This window comes from Oenanthe melanoleuca, chromosome 1A (assembly GCF_029582105.1).
Source record: "Oenanthe melanoleuca isolate GR-GAL-2019-014 chromosome 1A, OMel1.0, whole genome shotgun sequence".
In the NCBI taxonomy this organism is placed as follows: domain Eukaryota; kingdom Metazoa; phylum Chordata; class Aves; order Passeriformes; family Muscicapidae; genus Oenanthe; species Oenanthe melanoleuca.
Window position 1 is genome coordinate 25,598,030 of NC_079334.1, and position 17,098 is coordinate 25,615,127.

The 17,098-nt window shown below is 43.8% G+C and overlaps 1 protein-coding gene across 1 annotated transcript in view; it reads right to left on the minus strand.

Moving 5' to 3' along the window:
• The window catches only part of UTP20 (UTP20 small subunit processome component), a 63,008-nt gene that overhangs the window by 427 nt on the left and 45,483 nt on the right, over positions 1-17,098 (minus strand). The window contains exons 42-61 of the mRNA XM_056508104.1: positions 16,543-16,682; positions 15,939-16,095; positions 15,069-15,167; positions 14,307-14,474; positions 13,451-13,617; positions 12,429-12,570; positions 12,028-12,144; positions 11,079-11,249; positions 10,474-10,602; positions 9,878-9,988; positions 8,554-8,633; positions 7,748-7,817; positions 6,547-6,729; positions 5,607-5,738; positions 4,341-4,473; positions 3,090-3,289; positions 2,662-2,733; positions 2,017-2,283; positions 1,194-1,320; positions 232-377 (exon numbers count right to left, since the gene is read on the minus strand). Of these exons, the coding sequence (XP_056364079.1) occupies positions 232-377; positions 1,194-1,320; positions 2,017-2,283; positions 2,662-2,733; positions 3,090-3,289; positions 4,341-4,473; positions 5,607-5,738; positions 6,547-6,729; positions 7,748-7,817; positions 8,554-8,633; positions 9,878-9,988; positions 10,474-10,602; positions 11,079-11,249; positions 12,028-12,144; positions 12,429-12,570; positions 13,451-13,617; positions 14,307-14,474; positions 15,069-15,167; positions 15,939-16,095; positions 16,543-16,682 (2,811 nt within the window). The remainder of the gene's footprint in view (positions 1-231; positions 378-1,193; positions 1,321-2,016; positions 2,284-2,661; positions 2,734-3,089; positions 3,290-4,340; positions 4,474-5,606; positions 5,739-6,546; positions 6,730-7,747; positions 7,818-8,553; positions 8,634-9,877; positions 9,989-10,473; positions 10,603-11,078; positions 11,250-12,027; positions 12,145-12,428; positions 12,571-13,450; positions 13,618-14,306; positions 14,475-15,068; positions 15,168-15,938; positions 16,096-16,542; positions 16,683-17,098) is intronic.

Sequence of the window (17,098 nt, forward strand, 5' to 3'; positions counted from 1 at the left end):
TGTTGGGTTCCTCAAAACTGAGGGTATTCAGGCTGCTTTGCCCTTCAGGTGTCAGGCAGAACCTGTGTAAGAGGCTGATCATACACAGCTTCTTCCAAGTTTTGTACAGGAACTGATGAAAATGTCCTAATAAAGGATGAAGTTCTTCCTTAAACTCCCCTTCCTGGGCAGCTCTCAAGCCTTTAGAGAAGCCCTATTTCTTTTTTCTCTCAAGAGAAAGTGGAATCTTACCTGCAAAGCCCTCTGCTTTTTCCTCATTGCTCTTTTCTGGTTGGCCTGTTTCTGCACAGAAGAAAAGGCCAGCGAAAAGGCCTCCAGCCCCACTAACTTCTTGAGAAGTTCTATGATTTCTTGGGAAAGGTTCTTCAGTGTTGGATCTATTAAAACAAAACTGACTTAATCTTTTCAGCATATGGAATGAAACCCAAGAGCACAATATGGATTCCTCTTTCTTTAATAAAGGATGGCTGCACCGACAGACCTTGCCTGTACTGGTGCCTGTGAAATCTGCTGGTGCTTTCCTACAGAGAGGCTTTTCAACTAGCAAATGAAAAAAAAAATGCCTCTGAGAAGCAAAAAATTTTTTAGAAGGGCAAGGTCATCTCAAATGTGGCTTTCATAGAGCGACTAGGCTTTGAGTGAAATAGGCTTTGTTGGAAATAAAAATTATTCCAGCCTTGTCAGTCAGCATCCTTGATAAGTAAAACAAAGGCTGGCTTAATTGGAATCACTAGTTAGTGGCAACATATTAAGTACAATCACTGGGAAAAAAAAGATACTGGGGGTGAAAAAAGGGTAAAAAGAAGTGCTAAGGGAAAGTTGAGAGCAGTGCAAATACTTCCCTCAGTCTCTCCAACAGTTCTTCCAAGTTCCTCTCAGCAAGTACTCTGTAAGTCTTTCCACCATGAGCCCACCTTCGAGGACTACACTTTTCCCACTGCAGCACATGCTCAAGCTTTACCCACTTAGTCACAGGTGCATGCCTAACTTCATTCCAGTCTTTGAACATGTAGGCTCCTATTTCAGCTGACATACACTCTCCTTCCTTCCTGGTATTTTGGTTAGACAGCAAGCAAGGGTGAAGTTCACTGATTACAGCATGAATGTTTCAATAGACATAAGGAATGGCAGGTACTGTTTGTACTGGGGCATAGCTGTGATGCACATTCCTCTTTGTGAGGGAAATCTCTTACCTTGCTCTGCATAGGTGCTGTTCAGCTCCCTGTACAGAGGGGTGAGAATTGTTGGAAGGTAGGGCTTGATCCTGTCTTGCCCCAGATCCACTGAGATAGCTCCCAGGAACTTAAAGATGCAGCTTCTCTGAAAAGAAGTGTGTGGGACATGAAGTAAGGAAAGGTAGAAGGAAACTTCCTAACTGAACTGCTACCTGAGGGCCGTGCATCACTGTTCAACACAGCAGGTATTGTTCTAGACACCTGAGTCACAAACTCACTGCCCTTTCAAGGTCTTATTGCATCCAAGTACAGCTTTTAGAGAGACACAAACCCCTGTTGTGTGAACTGTGACTGGGTTGACAGTTGTTGACACTTTGAACAACAGGCCTGTTCTCACTGTCCTCAACTGAGGCAGCTGAAGAAAGCTCAGCCTAGCTCTGTACCATGGGGAACCACAGTACTGTTTGTGATGCTCTCCCACACATCCCCTCCCCTTCTCCTGCAAGTTACTCCAAACTGCCAGTCTCCTGCCTGCATGAGCCTAGCACTCTTGGGCATTCAAAGGCACTGCTCTGTCCCCTTCATCTTGGTGCCTTGGGGTTTTCCACTCTTCCACCATCCCCCAGGAGGCTGGAAGCATCAGCAAGAACCAGACTGGCACAAGCCTTTCCTGAGAACTCCAAAATGAAAGTATTGTTTCTTCAGCACCTACTAATCCTCGCTTCAGTGCCAGCTCATAGCACCCTCTGCACCTTGTCCCCTGAAAGCAAAGAGCCAGAGTAACACTATCCTGTAGAAGTGCCCTCCTCATCAAAAGCAGTGGGACTAATACTGTTCTTACCTTTAAAGGGACCTTAGGGGAATATGCTGCTTCTCTCTTCACCATGACAGAGAGCTTCTTCATTAACCACAGCAGTGTGGCTGGCTGGCCTTTCTCTTGTGTATCCTCTCTTTCTTTCTCTTCTGGAGCAGAAGTATCTCTCTCATCCTCTGAGATCTCCTGCTCTTCCACTTCACACCTCAGTTCTCCATCTGCCTCTTTACCTTCTTCTGAGGCAGGGGCTAGCAAGTAAACAACTTTGGCCACAAAAAGTAAATTCTTTATAACCTGAAGTGTGAAAACAGAGGAGTCAGTCACTGTGGGTTGCCTCTGTTAGCACCAGAGCATATAAGAGCCAAGACTTGATCAGACAGAGGAACTTGCCAACCCAGGAGTCTGCAATGGCAGAGACCCCAGTCCTGCCCTGCATAGTGCTCTGCCTTTCTGTCCCTGCCACCCCTTAGAAGGCTGACACCACAGTGGGGACGTTCTGAGCCCTGAGCTCAGATGCACGGAGCAGAGAGCAGCTGGCCCTGAACTGTGTATCTGCCCTAAGTCACCACCACCAGACAGCAGCAGTGCTGTCCTGACTAGGACACAATATCTCTCATGTGCCAAGGCCTGCTCTGTGCCCTCCTGCAGCCCCAGACAGTCTCCTGCTCTTACCTGCTCACTCAGAGACTCGTCCAGGAACTTGGACTGCAGCTGATGGCAGAATGCAAACGCGAGTTCCTTCATCTGGGAAATGGAAAAGGAAAAAGGAATGACTCCATTGAAGAGAGCTGGTAGCAGAGACTCAAAGCACTATTTTGCAGTCATCAAAGGCAGTTTCCAGGGGAGACCAAAGGATCAGCTCAACATAACTTCTGCCAGCATCTTACAATCTGGAAGGGTATTTTTGTGCTGCTGAGAATAAGACCCCAGGGAAGCCCTCTCCCAGCAGCAGAGACAACTCCTCAAATGCTGTAAGTGATGAGGATTAGACAGCAGACAAGTGACTAAAAGAGATGTGCATGCCAAACTATGAACTATTTTTATGTCCCAGTCAGGGAATGGGCATGAGCAGAGTGAAGGAGTAGTACAGACATCATTACCTTTTTGTCCAGTTCAGCAGTCAAGAAGACTATGGATGCAGACAGCTCTGCTGGTGTCTTTTTTCTCTTCCCTGACTTTCTTTCCTTCCATTTGTTGACAAGATCTTCTGGCTTATAGGATGCAAACAACAAGCCAAAGATCTCAGTGGCTGTCAGCCAGACCCAGCTATGAGGATACCACAGGTGAGACTGGACATGATCTGGGGAAAGGAAAACCTCTTTCAGCAAAGGAGATGTTCCACTGAGAGCAAAAACAGAACCAGGTCACTCCCAACAATTACTACAGCATATGCTGCAATAAAAAGTTGAATTAAATGAACTGTGCTCATCTGCTCAGAACATAATAAATGGCTTTCTAGCAACTCAATCCACCCAAAGCAGAGAGCAGCAAAAACCGACAGGTATCCAAATGTCCCCTCAGTGATCAGGCAAGTCATGTTTCTGCAACAACTATGGTCCCCTCAGGGACTCAGTGCCACAGCTCATCTGCCCATGATGTCTGGGGACTGGCTGCTGTGAGATTTGTGTCAGCTGGTCCTGCTGCTGATGGTAAAATCAAACCCCTGGAGAGAGGCTGAGGATACTTCAGAGAAGAAATGGAGCTGCCATCCTGCCTCACCTCTGTCCAAGCCCATCATCAAAATTCAGGATAACAATGGTTATCTGCTATCACTAAAGGCACCTGGCAGGCTGGACTCTTCAAAGTCACTAACCAGCCACATCAGCTCTTCTGATTGCAGCAAATGAAGCAGTTAAAATAAGGGCAACAAAATGCCACTAAACCAGCCTGATATTGTATAATCTCACACACAGGGAAATTGCTTGAATCAAGTTAACTTCCAGGTTTCCCTGACACGCAGTATTTAGAGCATTATTACTATGTGTCACTATTTTCTGGCTGGTACGTATGATCAAGGAAATCCCATCTTCTCAAGAGAGCTCAATGTTTTCCTCCAAGAGAATGTAATTATGGTGAAACTTGCAATAGTTTCCAACTATTTGCTCTGGGGGTAATAGAAAATACTTCCCAGCAACTGAGACAGAGGGTGTGTTGTTTCCATCAACCATGTAACCTTTTCATTAGCAACTTATCTTTCTTTGCCCAGTAGCTGCTGCATGTTAGCATTTTGCAGAATGGAAAGCTTGTATAATAAAGTTCAGTCATTTACATTAGCGTGTGAAAACCACAAGGCACACAAAGAATCTTTCTTGTAACACAGCCAGCTGTAATAATTCCTTAATGATACTTACCCCAGATACTGCTCACAACATCACTGTTCCTGGTTAATTGAATCAAGTTGCACTCTGTGATTAGCTTTTTTACCAGCACAAGAAAACTGAATAGCAGCCTATCTGCAGCCTTCTCCTCTTCCTCTTCAGTTATCTAATAAAATCAGCAAGTCAAGAAAGATACTTATGAGAACCTGAGGACAGTGCTGATTAATCCTCACTAGATAAATTTCAGATCAACCATTCAAAGAAACAGAAGACTGAATTGTACCCAAATCCCCATATAAACAAAACAGAAGAACCTCCACTGAAGCATTTCCTTTGGAGACAATCTCTGCAGGAGATTGTATCAGAATAATTCTTGTTTTTCTTACAGACATTACTATAACAAACTGCTGGGTTTCTAAATGCAAGCAATTACACGCATTATGTCTATGCATGTATTTGTATGGACTTTATTCTTATCATTAGAGTCCAGCTGAGTGCAGATTTGCCTTTATCACCTAGGAAGCCCTGAGTTGTTATGACAACACTGTGTATGCTGCCTGTGGGCCTCACTCTGCCTGCAACCACCAGCTGGCATGATGCAAATTGTCAGTACATATCACAGCACAGGGTGTCATTACACCAAATTTCTCCTCACTGCAGGTATTTTATTTTCATCTCTTGCCAATTTACAGATCCTGAGGTTCTTTTCTCTCTTGTGCAAGGGCAGCATGCTGAACATTAGTAACATTCATGGCCACTCCCCAGGCACAGTGACTGGGATCCCTTTGGGATTATCACATGCCAGGCAGAATGTGAGGCAGCCTTGTTATTCTGAGTTAATCATGTGCACTAAAAAGATTTTCCATACAACAAAGCCATGGTCCTGAAGTACAGGAAGGGAATCCCTTTGTAAGTTAAAGCTGTAGATAACACTGGACCAAGCAGGCAGTCACAAGCCATGCCCTCCTGATATGCAGTGCTTACACAAATCTCTGCAGCTGGCAGACACGTTTCCCACATTGCAAAGTTACACTGTATGGCTGCAGGCTCAGGCCAGGTGGCTTTGCAAAGTTTCTTTTCCTCTTGTGCAGTGACATATGACATCAAATTTGGGCTTACAGGCAAAAAAATATGGTCCTAGGTCAGTGAGGTCCTCTTCAGAACAAATGTGTGTGATTTGTGTCTTTCCTGAGTCCTGAGCACTAAGTCCAACTGTTAAATCTCTCCTATATTTCTTTCCTTTTTCCATTTTCTTAATTCTCTTTCCTTGAGTTTCATGCATGGCGGAAAGTTACTTACATTTTCAAATCTACTTGGGTTGATTTCTTTTTCAATCAAACTGAGGACTGCTGCAAGCCGCCGTTCAAACATTACTCCGTCCACTTCAACAAACAAACCACATGCCTGGGCAGCCAACCTCCTGTGTGAGCTCTGACACATAAAAAATAATGCCCCTTGTTAACTCTTGTAATCAAATCCTGCAGCTCTCAAGTGCAGGAGCTGGTAGCAACCCTTAGTTTCTGCCTGCAGCAATAGCACCTTAAGAGAAGCTGGTTTTCAGAGTATATTGAAAAAGGAAATGCTGCCAGGGAGGTATAAAAGTGCCTGGCAGCACAAGTTGTCCCTGGGAATGCACCCTAAAACTGAATGCCAGAAGACCTTTTCCAGCTGTAGATATCTGAAGCTACTTTGCAACTCTTCACAACGCCACAGGCAGCTTACAGTTACAAACCAAAACTGAACATATTAGGATGGAAACCAGGAAGTGTTTAGGAATGCTAACTCTACTAGTGTAGAGGGACAGAACCTAGGTTCAACTAGAGGACAGTTTATCACCCAAGTACCCAGATCAAACAGCAGATCTGGAAGACCGGGTTTGCTGCCTTTCAGTTGCCAGCAACAGAATGAAGCATGTCTGAGATAAAGTCAGCACAAAATGCTGGGATCAGAAGGGCTTTAAGGAATTTGCTCAAACCTCTAACCTGAGCAAAGACTACACTGTGAAATACCTGAGCCAAAAGTGGAATGGTTAGCCACAAAATGCAGCTGGGAAGAGTCTGTTGGCTGACCTATAGCATCAGCAGGGCCCTGTATTTGTGCAGCTTTATGAAGCTGTATCATTTCTTGCTCCTAATCTACCAACCCACCAGATCTGGTACTAGCAATCTCTCACTTGCCTTAATCTTACTCGGCCCTCCAACAGAGTTCAGACCTGGTCAGTGAAAAGACCAAAGAGTACCTTTTTGCTGTGAAACCACTCTGTGACCAGAGAAAACATCAGATCTTGTTTTTCATTGCTGATCTTACGGAGAAGAGATTTGCACGTCAAAGCCGCCATCTTTTTGCATTTGGCTGAGTCATCATTTATCATCATCATACAAAGAGAGAGGAAAAACAGCCCACAGTATTTGTGCAGGAGATCCTAGAAAGAAACAACCATTATCAACCACAAATACCCAAGGAGCTTCTGGCATTTAAAGAGGAAAAAAGGGGTATTTGCTGCACTAGATTCAGGAGCAGTGCTAGCCCTGAGTGGGATTCATGTCAAGGCAGCTGAACTGCTAAAATAGGATGACCCTGTTTTTGGGAACATACAGGGAATGTACAGCAGCCCCAGCCCTGCTCTGACTCTGACTTACTACCATATCCCTGGGTTAGCAAAGTGAGTGTGAAACCTTAAAGGGCATTTTCATGCCCAGCTCTCACTGAAACAGGCTTAAGTTCTCAGCATTGCAGCAATCACCCAAATGTCCTTCTCCCACAGATTGCAGCTCTTTGCCACTTTGAAAAGTTCCTAGGAACCAATCTGTTAAATATTAAATCATCAGACAGTCCTGAAGCACAGCTTACTGTGCAGAATTTCTCTTCCTCCCAAATTGCTTGATTGCATTTCTCCCAGTGTCCTGAACGCACAGTTAAGCTCCAGCTGCAGAGCTTCAAGGCAGCTTAGTCTTTAGCATATGTGATCCACAGAGTTATTTTTTAGCTTTCATTTTGATCCACCCCACTGAGAAGCTGTCCTCTCCAGTCAGGCCAACCAAACAGAACATACCAGCTCAGTCAGCAAATCTGTCATGAATATTGAAAAATCCTTACTAGTGAGAAAAGTCTAGACTTCACTTTCTATTCCTACCCCATTTCCTCAACTGTTTGTGTTTCTTCCTGGCATAAATCACAACTGACTTTATCCAAACTCCAGCTAACACAGCTTTATTTTACTTGCAAACAGAGCACATTAGGCAAAGAAACACTGCAGTCTTTCCAGCATGTCATTTCTCTTTTGGAGCAAAGCCAAGCTCTTTGGAGATAAGTGAATGCTCTGCTCATGATAAGAGGTAATAGGAACTAGCAGTGCTTCCAAAATAAACTGCTCAGAAAATGCTGTTACTGCAAATCACAGTAACTGCTTGATTCTTGGAACACCAGGGGGTGCTGGTTACCTGAGGGAACATGTCAAGGAGGTATGCAATCATCTCCAGTGCAGACTCCCTCCCAGTTTCATACTCGTACCTGTGAAGAAACAGGATTAGGGATGAGAAACCCTCCTATGAAGTTGCCAACAATTTACAAGAACAACCAATTCCAGAAACATGCACTGATAGGGATCCTTCCACAACAGCTACCAGATCTGGCCTGATACTGTGGACAAGAGAAGCAATCAGGCCCATCAGCTCTGTCTGTCAGAGAATGAGCACAGGGACACAGAAAGGCCATGAAGGGTTCCAGCCCACTTGAGTCAGCACAGCCACACTGTGCTGGGGAGCCTGGCAAACTGCTGTCACTTTGAGCAAGGGGTGAAGCTTAGGAGGAGGTTGGAGGCACAACACTCCTGTGGAATTGGTACAGTTGTGTTAACTGTGCCTGCAATTGCACTTGAGACACTGCCATGGGATAGCAGTCCCCTAGAAATGCACCTTCCCTTACTCCTCCCGGATATTCCACTTCATCTATGTCCTAAGGTGACTTTATGATGATTCACAACCAGTGGAGGTGGTTAACCACTTAGCAAACAACAGAACCTTTGTTTACAAACAGATAAAGAATGAAATTGGCTGTGAAACAGGCATAAGAAAAAAGGATTTTCTTCATCAAACATCCTGTCTTGGGAAAAATTAAGTGTTTTAGAAGTAGGAAATGAAGACTTCAGCCATGCCTTCTGCTCATTACAAAGAGCTTTTTGGCACCCTAGAGTAATATTTAAAAACAAAACTCTGTTCTCATAGAGAAGTCAGGAATATAAACTCACTCCAGCTGTGCGAGCATGAAATCCAAATTTGGTTTCAGTTTGTCACCAAGGGGGTAATCCAGAATGTATTTTAAGTAAATCTGGAAAGAAAAAACAACAATACAGAAAGGAGTTAAAATAAAATCTCAGGTAAGCTTGTAAAAAGGTTATGAAGAAAATTTAATGATGGAGCAGCAAGCTTATGTGAATCATCCCTTGCATCCTGTTCCTATTACACCAAGTGTCAACAACTGTTGCCAAACTCTGTTCCTAGAACAGGATTTTTACAGTACTACTGTGATTTGCACAGGCATCTGTGAAGAGATTTTGAAGGATGCACTATCCATCTTGTAACTATGAAAGCTGCATTTCATGCTCCGACTCCATCCCAATGCTTGAGACAAAGCAACTAGTTCTGTCTTTTGGGTGGCTTTACCTTGACAAAATGAGGAAGTAGAGGGAAACATGGATTTGTGGCAAATTTACTTACCCTGGGGTTTAATAAAGAGCAAAGCTTAGTTACATAGGCTTTGAAGCCTCCAGAGGAGGAACCATGTCACTGCTGCTAAGCAGCTCTCCTGTACTTGGCACTGGTGAGGTTGCCAAGTACCTCAGGTACTGTGTTCAGTTTTGGGCTTCACACAGCAAGAAAGACATTGAGGTGCTGAACAGCAATGAAGCTGGAGAAGGGGCTGGAGCATAAGCGCTATGAAGAGTGGCTGACTGAACTGGGGTTGTTTGGTCTGGAGAAGAGGAGGCTCAGGGAGACCTTATTCTCTACAACTGTCTAAAAGGTGGCTGTAGCCAGATAGGAGTTTGTCTCTTTTCCCATGTGAAAAGTGACAAGACATGAGGAAATGGCCTCAAGTTGTGCCAGGGGAAGTTTAGATTGGATATTAGGAAAAAATTCTACACTGAAAGGGTGGTCAACACTGGAAATGGCTGCCTTGGGAAGTGGTGGACTATTTAAAAACAGGTTGGAGGCATTTAAAAGAAGCATAGATGTGCCACTCAGGGACACAGCTTAGTGGTGGACAGGGCAGTGCTGGGTTAAGGATTAGATTCAATGACCTTAAAGAAACTTTCCAACCTAAACAATTTTACAGTTCTGTGAAGGCATGCCACAGTCTCACTATAGGCAAGGAATCTGTGACTCTGTTATGCACTAGTCTCAAGAACTGAAGCCAGATAACAAGGGGAATAAAGATCAGTAAAGAAGGGGAAATGGAGTTCAGGGTTCAGCAGGGCCAAGGCACATGTCTGTGAGAGATAAGGATGGCTACACTAAGCCCTCTAGCTTGTTAGACAGCTGTAAATAAAGTGAGAGACTCTTCACTCCACCAACCTGCCTGCACTGGACTCGCACTGGCTCACTCTGACCCGTGATGGCCAGCTGGGCAACCTTCTGCAGCACATCATCAATTTCAGGGACAATCAGCTTCCTGGATAAAATAGCCTGAAAATGTGAAAGTACAGCTGGAGTCACATCATTTTGCTTACACAGTGTGAGATGCAGTACTACGATGAGGACACTGGTATCAGGTGGTATCTTAACACTGACTTTTTCACACACAGACAGAGCAAGTCAAAGGAAAAAAAAAAAAGAATGGATGGCTTACACATCTATATCTGTTTCTCTTGCACAACACAGGGCAATACCTGGTGTAATGATCAGAGATGTAGATTCTTTAGCAAAAACATACTCAGATTTAAATACATCCTCTTGTGCACTGTGTATAAAACAGCCTCCCAAAAAATTTTAAACAGTGACTACAAGTGGAACAGTAAAGCTTTGTTAATTTTTCCTCTCTTAGAACGGAGAGCTTTAACAGAGTTCTGTAGCCTGTTCCTGATGTGAGAATGCACAGACTTTTACCAGGAAGCAGAACCACTGCTATTCCAGTGGCTCACAGAACACCCACGACTGCTACACAAAAATACCTTGAGAAGGCCAAAGGCAGTGGCTTGGCGTGATGAATCATAAATGTCTTCTTCAGCAAAGCCAAGCAACACTTGGAGCTGTTTGCTTGTTATCTGACTCTTTGTATTCTTCACAAGTATTGTGACACACTACAAAATCAAATTGCACATTGTCAATACACATGCAGTGCCATAAAATAAAGGTCCATGCCGAAGTCTGACTTGATTTATACCACTTCAGCTTGAAAAGACAAACTGCTGCTCTGGAACATGTGGCCAACACCTTCCAGATACCAATTTCAAGACAAAAGTAAACAAGTAAATTGCCCCCTTCCCACGTCTCACTTCAGCTACCAGGATTTACTCAGGAAGAAGATATTACTACAATGAAGAAAGAAGGCAATGTGTTTCTATAAAGACATTTCTTCAGATCCAAGCTGTGCATTTTTAGGGAACAACTATCTTTAAGTTTGTGTTGGGAAAGAATCAGCAAGGCCACATATTCCTAACTAGCTTGTGATCTCCAGACTATCTCTCCAGGGACAACTGCAGGAGTGATCTGTAGCTGGAAGAATCTCATTCTACAAAGTTAATCCTAAAGATTAGGATGAGCAGGGCTGACTTACTTTGAAACAGCTCACAACCAGGTGGAAATTCTGGCCTTTGGCTATTCCTGTCTTGGCAAACTCTTTCAGCAAGAGGAAAAGCTGCTTGATCAGTGACTCCATATTTGTACTGATAGATGGCAAAGGGAACTTCAAAATCCATACCAAGGACTGCAGAGCACCAGTTATCACCTGGAAGAAAGAGCCAAAGGACAGCACATGGGTACAGTGAGAGAACTCTTCTCACTCTTTTATGGACATGGTCAGGCTCTGTACAACTGTGGTAAAAGGCAATTAGCTAACCAACCCAACCTCTTTCAAACCATTCATAGGTAACACAAAGGTTTTCTCAGTTCTAAAAGCACTAATTGTGATTCTAACATTTTATAACTTTGATTTTACCAGGTAAAGAAATTAACAGAGAATTGTTTCAGTAGATGGCAAGAATGCTTTCTGAAGCAGAGCTGCCTTCAAGACATGGAAAACCCTGCTCCAAGTATCTGACAGGGTATGAGATATGCCTTCCACTCTTGGGAAACCCAAAGTTTAACAGATTCTCTAGGCTTACTCAAACCAAAGCCTATCCCAAAAAGTGGCTGCCTACAGTGCTAGGAATAAAGACTTTGAAGTTGGATCAAAAGAAACCACAGTTGTGACACTGCTCCCAGCAGCTACAGGATCTCATGAATATCCTCACAGATAGCCTGTAAATTCCTGGTATGAACATTTTCTAGGAGAACTAGCCCGCAGTTAAAGCTGCAACATGGAGCAGAGCATTCAGTCCTCCATCAGCCACAAGTCTCCCTTGGGATTACATGTCCTCAAACAACCTAATCTGCACAGCTGTTAAAGCAGGTTTGAAAAACCAGTGGCTCTCTTCTCTTGCAAGTCAACTGCAAGATGACATTTGTGGGCAGGATTCCTCTTACTATAGCAGACAGAACAGACAGACTTCAGCTCAGAATTGTACCTTAACATCCATAGATTTCAGGCAGTCTATAAGCAGCAGAACAAAAGGATCTAACATTTCCAAAGCATGTTCCTCAGAAGAATTTACTTTGGATCTCTTCAGGCTCATGTGCAGTAGCTGTCATAGAAAAATCAGGATATTCATCTCAAAGTCAGTTAGAACACAAAAGAGTAAAGTAAGGTCCCACCACTGTTTCAGGGTATAGGAGAATTTATGGCATATCCCACCCAAATATTTCAACAGGCTGAGCACTTTTCATATAGCTCTCTAAGAGGCACCACTGGAGTTACAATATACAAAGTGAAGCTAAGGCTAATTAAAACAATACATCCAGAATACTTCCCTTTGCATACTCTTAACAAAATTTTGAATGCAAAGTTTTTTATCTGAGGAGAACTTACCCTAAGTCCTGAATCAACCAGGATATATGTGTTAGTCCTGCTGCTGACACGTGCTTTCTGCCCTCCTCTTGTGGGAGTGGGCTGGAGCAGCAGGCAGCTCTCCGGTTGCAGCCGAGGATCTGGAGGAGGGGTAGCTTTTTTCCTGAAAAGCAGTGTATGTTTGGAAAATATTCAGATATCAACCAAAACAATCCTACTGTTGAGAGTAAAAAGAACTGAACTGTGTTCAGCTGCTTCCCACACAGCAAGCAAAAGCAGGTCACAGATGGATCACAATGAAATAACATCAATTTGAAAGCAGCATGACAGACGGGACTCAGACTGGAGTACTTGAGTACAGTGCCACTATTCCAGAGATAACAAACACATAATCGTTTGTATAGCATCCTCACTTTTTCCTTAGTGGACAGATTAACATTGGAAGTTCCTTCAAGCAAATACGCTTCCTGCCACTGTCCACTGCTCTTCTTAACTGATATTTACTTCCATTACTGATGGCTTAAAAACACTGCTCCAAGAAGTGTGCAAACAGCTGTCAGATCATAGGGAAAGCCAGCGTATGTAACAGTAAATGCAGGACACCCAAACCCAGCTTGGAGCAGTGACACCACCAGATGGAGACAAAATCTGATGGCTCTCCTCATCTTCTGCCCCATCAGCAAAGTGATAATTGAAAGCCCATGTTTTTCTTTTTTCCTGGCCCCATGGAAATGTTTGCAGCCTGCTTATAAACACTGTCCTTTGTCTCTTCATCCTAACATCCAAATGCATGTTATCAACTTATCAGACAGTGAAAAAGCCTTGCTGAAGGTCCTGAGCACTTGCAAGAGTAGATTCTCATGAGTTCAACAAATGCTAACTCTCATTACCTATCTTTCACCTTGCCTTCTGACTGCCCAAATTATTCAGTTACATTAGAAACAAAAGGGGGATGAAAGCAAGGAAACTCTCATGCATTTGATCAGTTGGATTTGAGAACTGCCATTTCTGCAATCAAACCATCTGAACATACTGGAACTCACTTGGCCTTCTCAGTGAGCAGAGGCAAATTTTCACTGATGAGCCCATGACTGAGGAGGAGGAGGGATTCTGCATTCATGTCTGAGTTGAAGATCAGCCCTGCCATGATGTGACGCAGTGCCTCATGCACCTTCCGGACTATCTTCAAGCTTGTAGTGCTCTCCAGAGTCTGCAAAGGTAAAACCATCAGAATTTAAGAGGACAGCCTGATGGCAATTAGCTGTTATCTGTATTCAGAAGTCATGGGAAAAACTAGAGCAATTTTTCTCTCATCATGCTGTCATAGTCCCCAGCTCTTTATGTGAACAGCAACCAATTGCCTCAGCTCTGCACAACATCCCTCCCTTCCTCTCCAGCCTCTTGTCAGCCTCCAGCCAGTTCACCTATTGCCACCAGGACATAAGAGCTAATGAGCAAACCAGGGCTCCATTCCTGTGTGAGCTTGCATTCTGCTAAAAAAATCTGCATTTTTGGAAAGGCAATTACTGTACTGGATAGACCATGGATACATTTTGTTTACATTCCCTTCATGCACAAGAGATTAAACCACAGAGCAGCCCTGTAGGACTTCTAAGCTTCAGAGGAAAAAAGAGTGGGCTGAGAGTGCATGGAGAACTCCAAGTGGGATATTTCCACTGTAGTAGCAGTTAAAAGCTTCCCAGAATGCCACTCCCTGCCCTGGACATCAACAGTACAGCTTCACTTTATGAGTTGGTCTCACACTGCTTTCCCAAAGAAAAATGAGAAGCCAAAGCAATATTCCATAGGTGATTTCAAAGTAGCCACCCAGAAGCTCTAGAATCACCTTATAAAATTGAGAGTGCTCAAAGTTATAAGAGAGACTCTGACTTTTCTTACCTCTTTCAGTGGCAGAATCAGTTTTGTCACCTGGCCCCTTCCTATGAACTTTCCAAGAATTTCATAGGAATCGTAACTTTTGTTTTTGCGTGCTTCCATGATCTTGGAGACAATTCCCTTCACTTCTTTCTCTTCAGCTACATTCCCAAACAACTCTTGGTTGAAAATCTTTGGAAAAAAGGCAAGAAAAGTGAATGAGAGAAGCAGGTTCCTCCAGTAGCAACAGAACAAAACTTTTTCCCCATTCAGGAAAAATATATTCTCCAGGTTTCCTACAAATCACATCTATCTTTCCCTTGTTGACACAGAATATGCTAGTTTAGGCACAGCAGATGAGAACACTGTTCTCACACCCTGCTGTGGTGTTGTGTTACAAGGAATGGGACTGCAGTCAGATCAATAGATCCCAATATACCCCCTCTGTGTGGCCAGCTGAGCTCCTGGGCTCTGTGGGCTGCATTGAGCAGATGTCTGCTGACTTGCTCAGCCATTTAGAGTAAAGCAAAATCCAGTTAGGTGTCTTAATCTTGAATCCATCTCCCTTCAGAATGCAGGGCTCAGGATACAATCCCAGAGATACTTGACTTCTCTCTTCCCTTGATTCCCGTCTACAAGGGGCTCTACTGATGCCTCCTTCCTTGGCAGTACACACACAACTCTCTGGTTTGCCACCAAGTCAGAGACAACCTCCACAAAACCTTCCCCTCCCAGAATATGTCCCAAGCCCTTCATGATGCTTTTTCTTTCTTGAATAGCTTTTACCTCAATCAGGATATCTAAGCAGGGGTCCAAATCACCAGCACTGAGCCTGGCAGTAAGGCCCTTCAGTAACAGGTTCACAGTGAAAGTCAGCACATGGAGCTAGAGAAAAAGAGAACAGATCATGCTTCCAAACTTCTGCGCTGACCTGCTTAATCATACTAGATGGGGACACTCCCATACCAGGGACACCAGAAGTCACACACTCCATTTGAGCTCTCATTATAGGAAAAAAATACTGGGAGGATGAGAATCCATGTAGTGGCAATGGGAAAAGGATCCCTGTCCCACCATGTACTGGCAAGTGGGCTGGAATCTACTGTCTTCCCAGTGCTCTTACTGATATATGTAGGCTGCTCTAATTGGTGCTTTCACTGTTACAGCAGCTAGAAGCTCATGCTACTGCACGGTGGTAATTCACAAGAAAAATGATTCTTAACCCAAAAGAGGAAAGATGAATTAAAAGTCAGAGCCTTGGCTCTGGATCTAGGAAGCAAGCTTTCAATTAGCATCACCACACACTGTCTGTGCACTCTCCGTGGCAACTCCCCTCAAATACTGCTTAGTCCTCATGACCTTACTGAAAGATTTCCTCTAATCTTACTGGAACAAGAAATTCGTCCTTCCCCTTCATACCTCAACTCTTCACTAGGAAAATGCTTAGACTCTCAGTTCTTTGAGGGTACAGACCCTTGACACTTGGCACGGCACAACAAAGACTGATGTAGGCATTAGCAACAGTATTTAGTTGCATTATACCAAGCTATTCTACCAGTGCAAAACAATTTCAATAGCAACTTCCCTTTGGATTCTCCTCGCAACACATGAAAAGAAAGCCTACAGAAAGCAGAAGAGGAAGAATTTCAGAATTACCTGGTACCCATGGATGAGCGCAGACCGCATCTCCTTTAAGATATACAGAAGGTAGTGCACACCCAACACTTCCATGATTTTAATGAGGGTGTTACGGGCAACGTCCCGTATTTCCTGAAATCTGTTTCTCAGAAACGTGCAGACTTTCAGAAGAATGCTGGAAACAAAGACAGACAGCTTTGTTCATCTCCAAGCAGAGCAAAACTAATTACAGTGCCAAGGAGGCTGCTTTTCAGGCCTGTTTCACAACCACAGCTGTACTCACAGCCAGCCTCACTGAGAGGTTTTATAAACATACACACACCTACTGTACTTCAGGATGTTTTACTTATTCTCCTTTCTTATTATTCTTCCCCCAAGACAACCAGCTCTGCCACAGCATCTTGATTCACAGCTCTGCTCTTAGGTAAGGATTTACAGAAGTCAGATGCTGAGGTGCATGTAACTAGGAATAGGAATTTCCAAAAGAAGTATTTAAGGTCTGTTAGGATGTCCTTCTTGACTCTAGCCATGCACGTAACCACAGCTTGAGAAAGGTGCCTGCACTCATTCCCTGCACAATGAACAGCCCCACTGGGATTTAAGGAGCCCCACTGGGATTTACCTTGGTAGGTTAGCTTCCATCACTTCCTGGGGAAGACACTGCATCATTCTGACCATTGCAAAAGCTAATGGAACACGAACTACCTCATCATCATTCACAACATTGGATTTCACAAGCTTGTGCTCCTCATCTCTTTTAACCTTTTTAAGAGAGAAAAGACACAATGCACTTTTAATATACAGAAACAAATCCTGCTTTTTCTCAGCAAACCCTAGAAGAGGCCAGTATGGCAGGCTGCTACCCTCTGATGACTGCAGGAAAAACCCAGACAGCTAAAGGACAGCTGAGATAAATCCCAGTGTTTTCAATACAGAAACTAGGCCGGTGCTAGCAAGTGGCTGAGAACTCTTCAAGAGATTGGACAAAGTGAATCATTTCACTTGTGTAGTCTGAGACAGTTCTCAGCAGGGGTGTTAGGTCACCACTGACCAGAGGGTCTGTCAGTAATCTCCATAACTCAGCAGAGAGCATGAAGCCTTTTTTGTGCTTTCAGATGGTCTCTCTCCAGTTGCATCTATTTTTTTAAATGTGTTGCATTTTCACAGGCTCTGAAGTA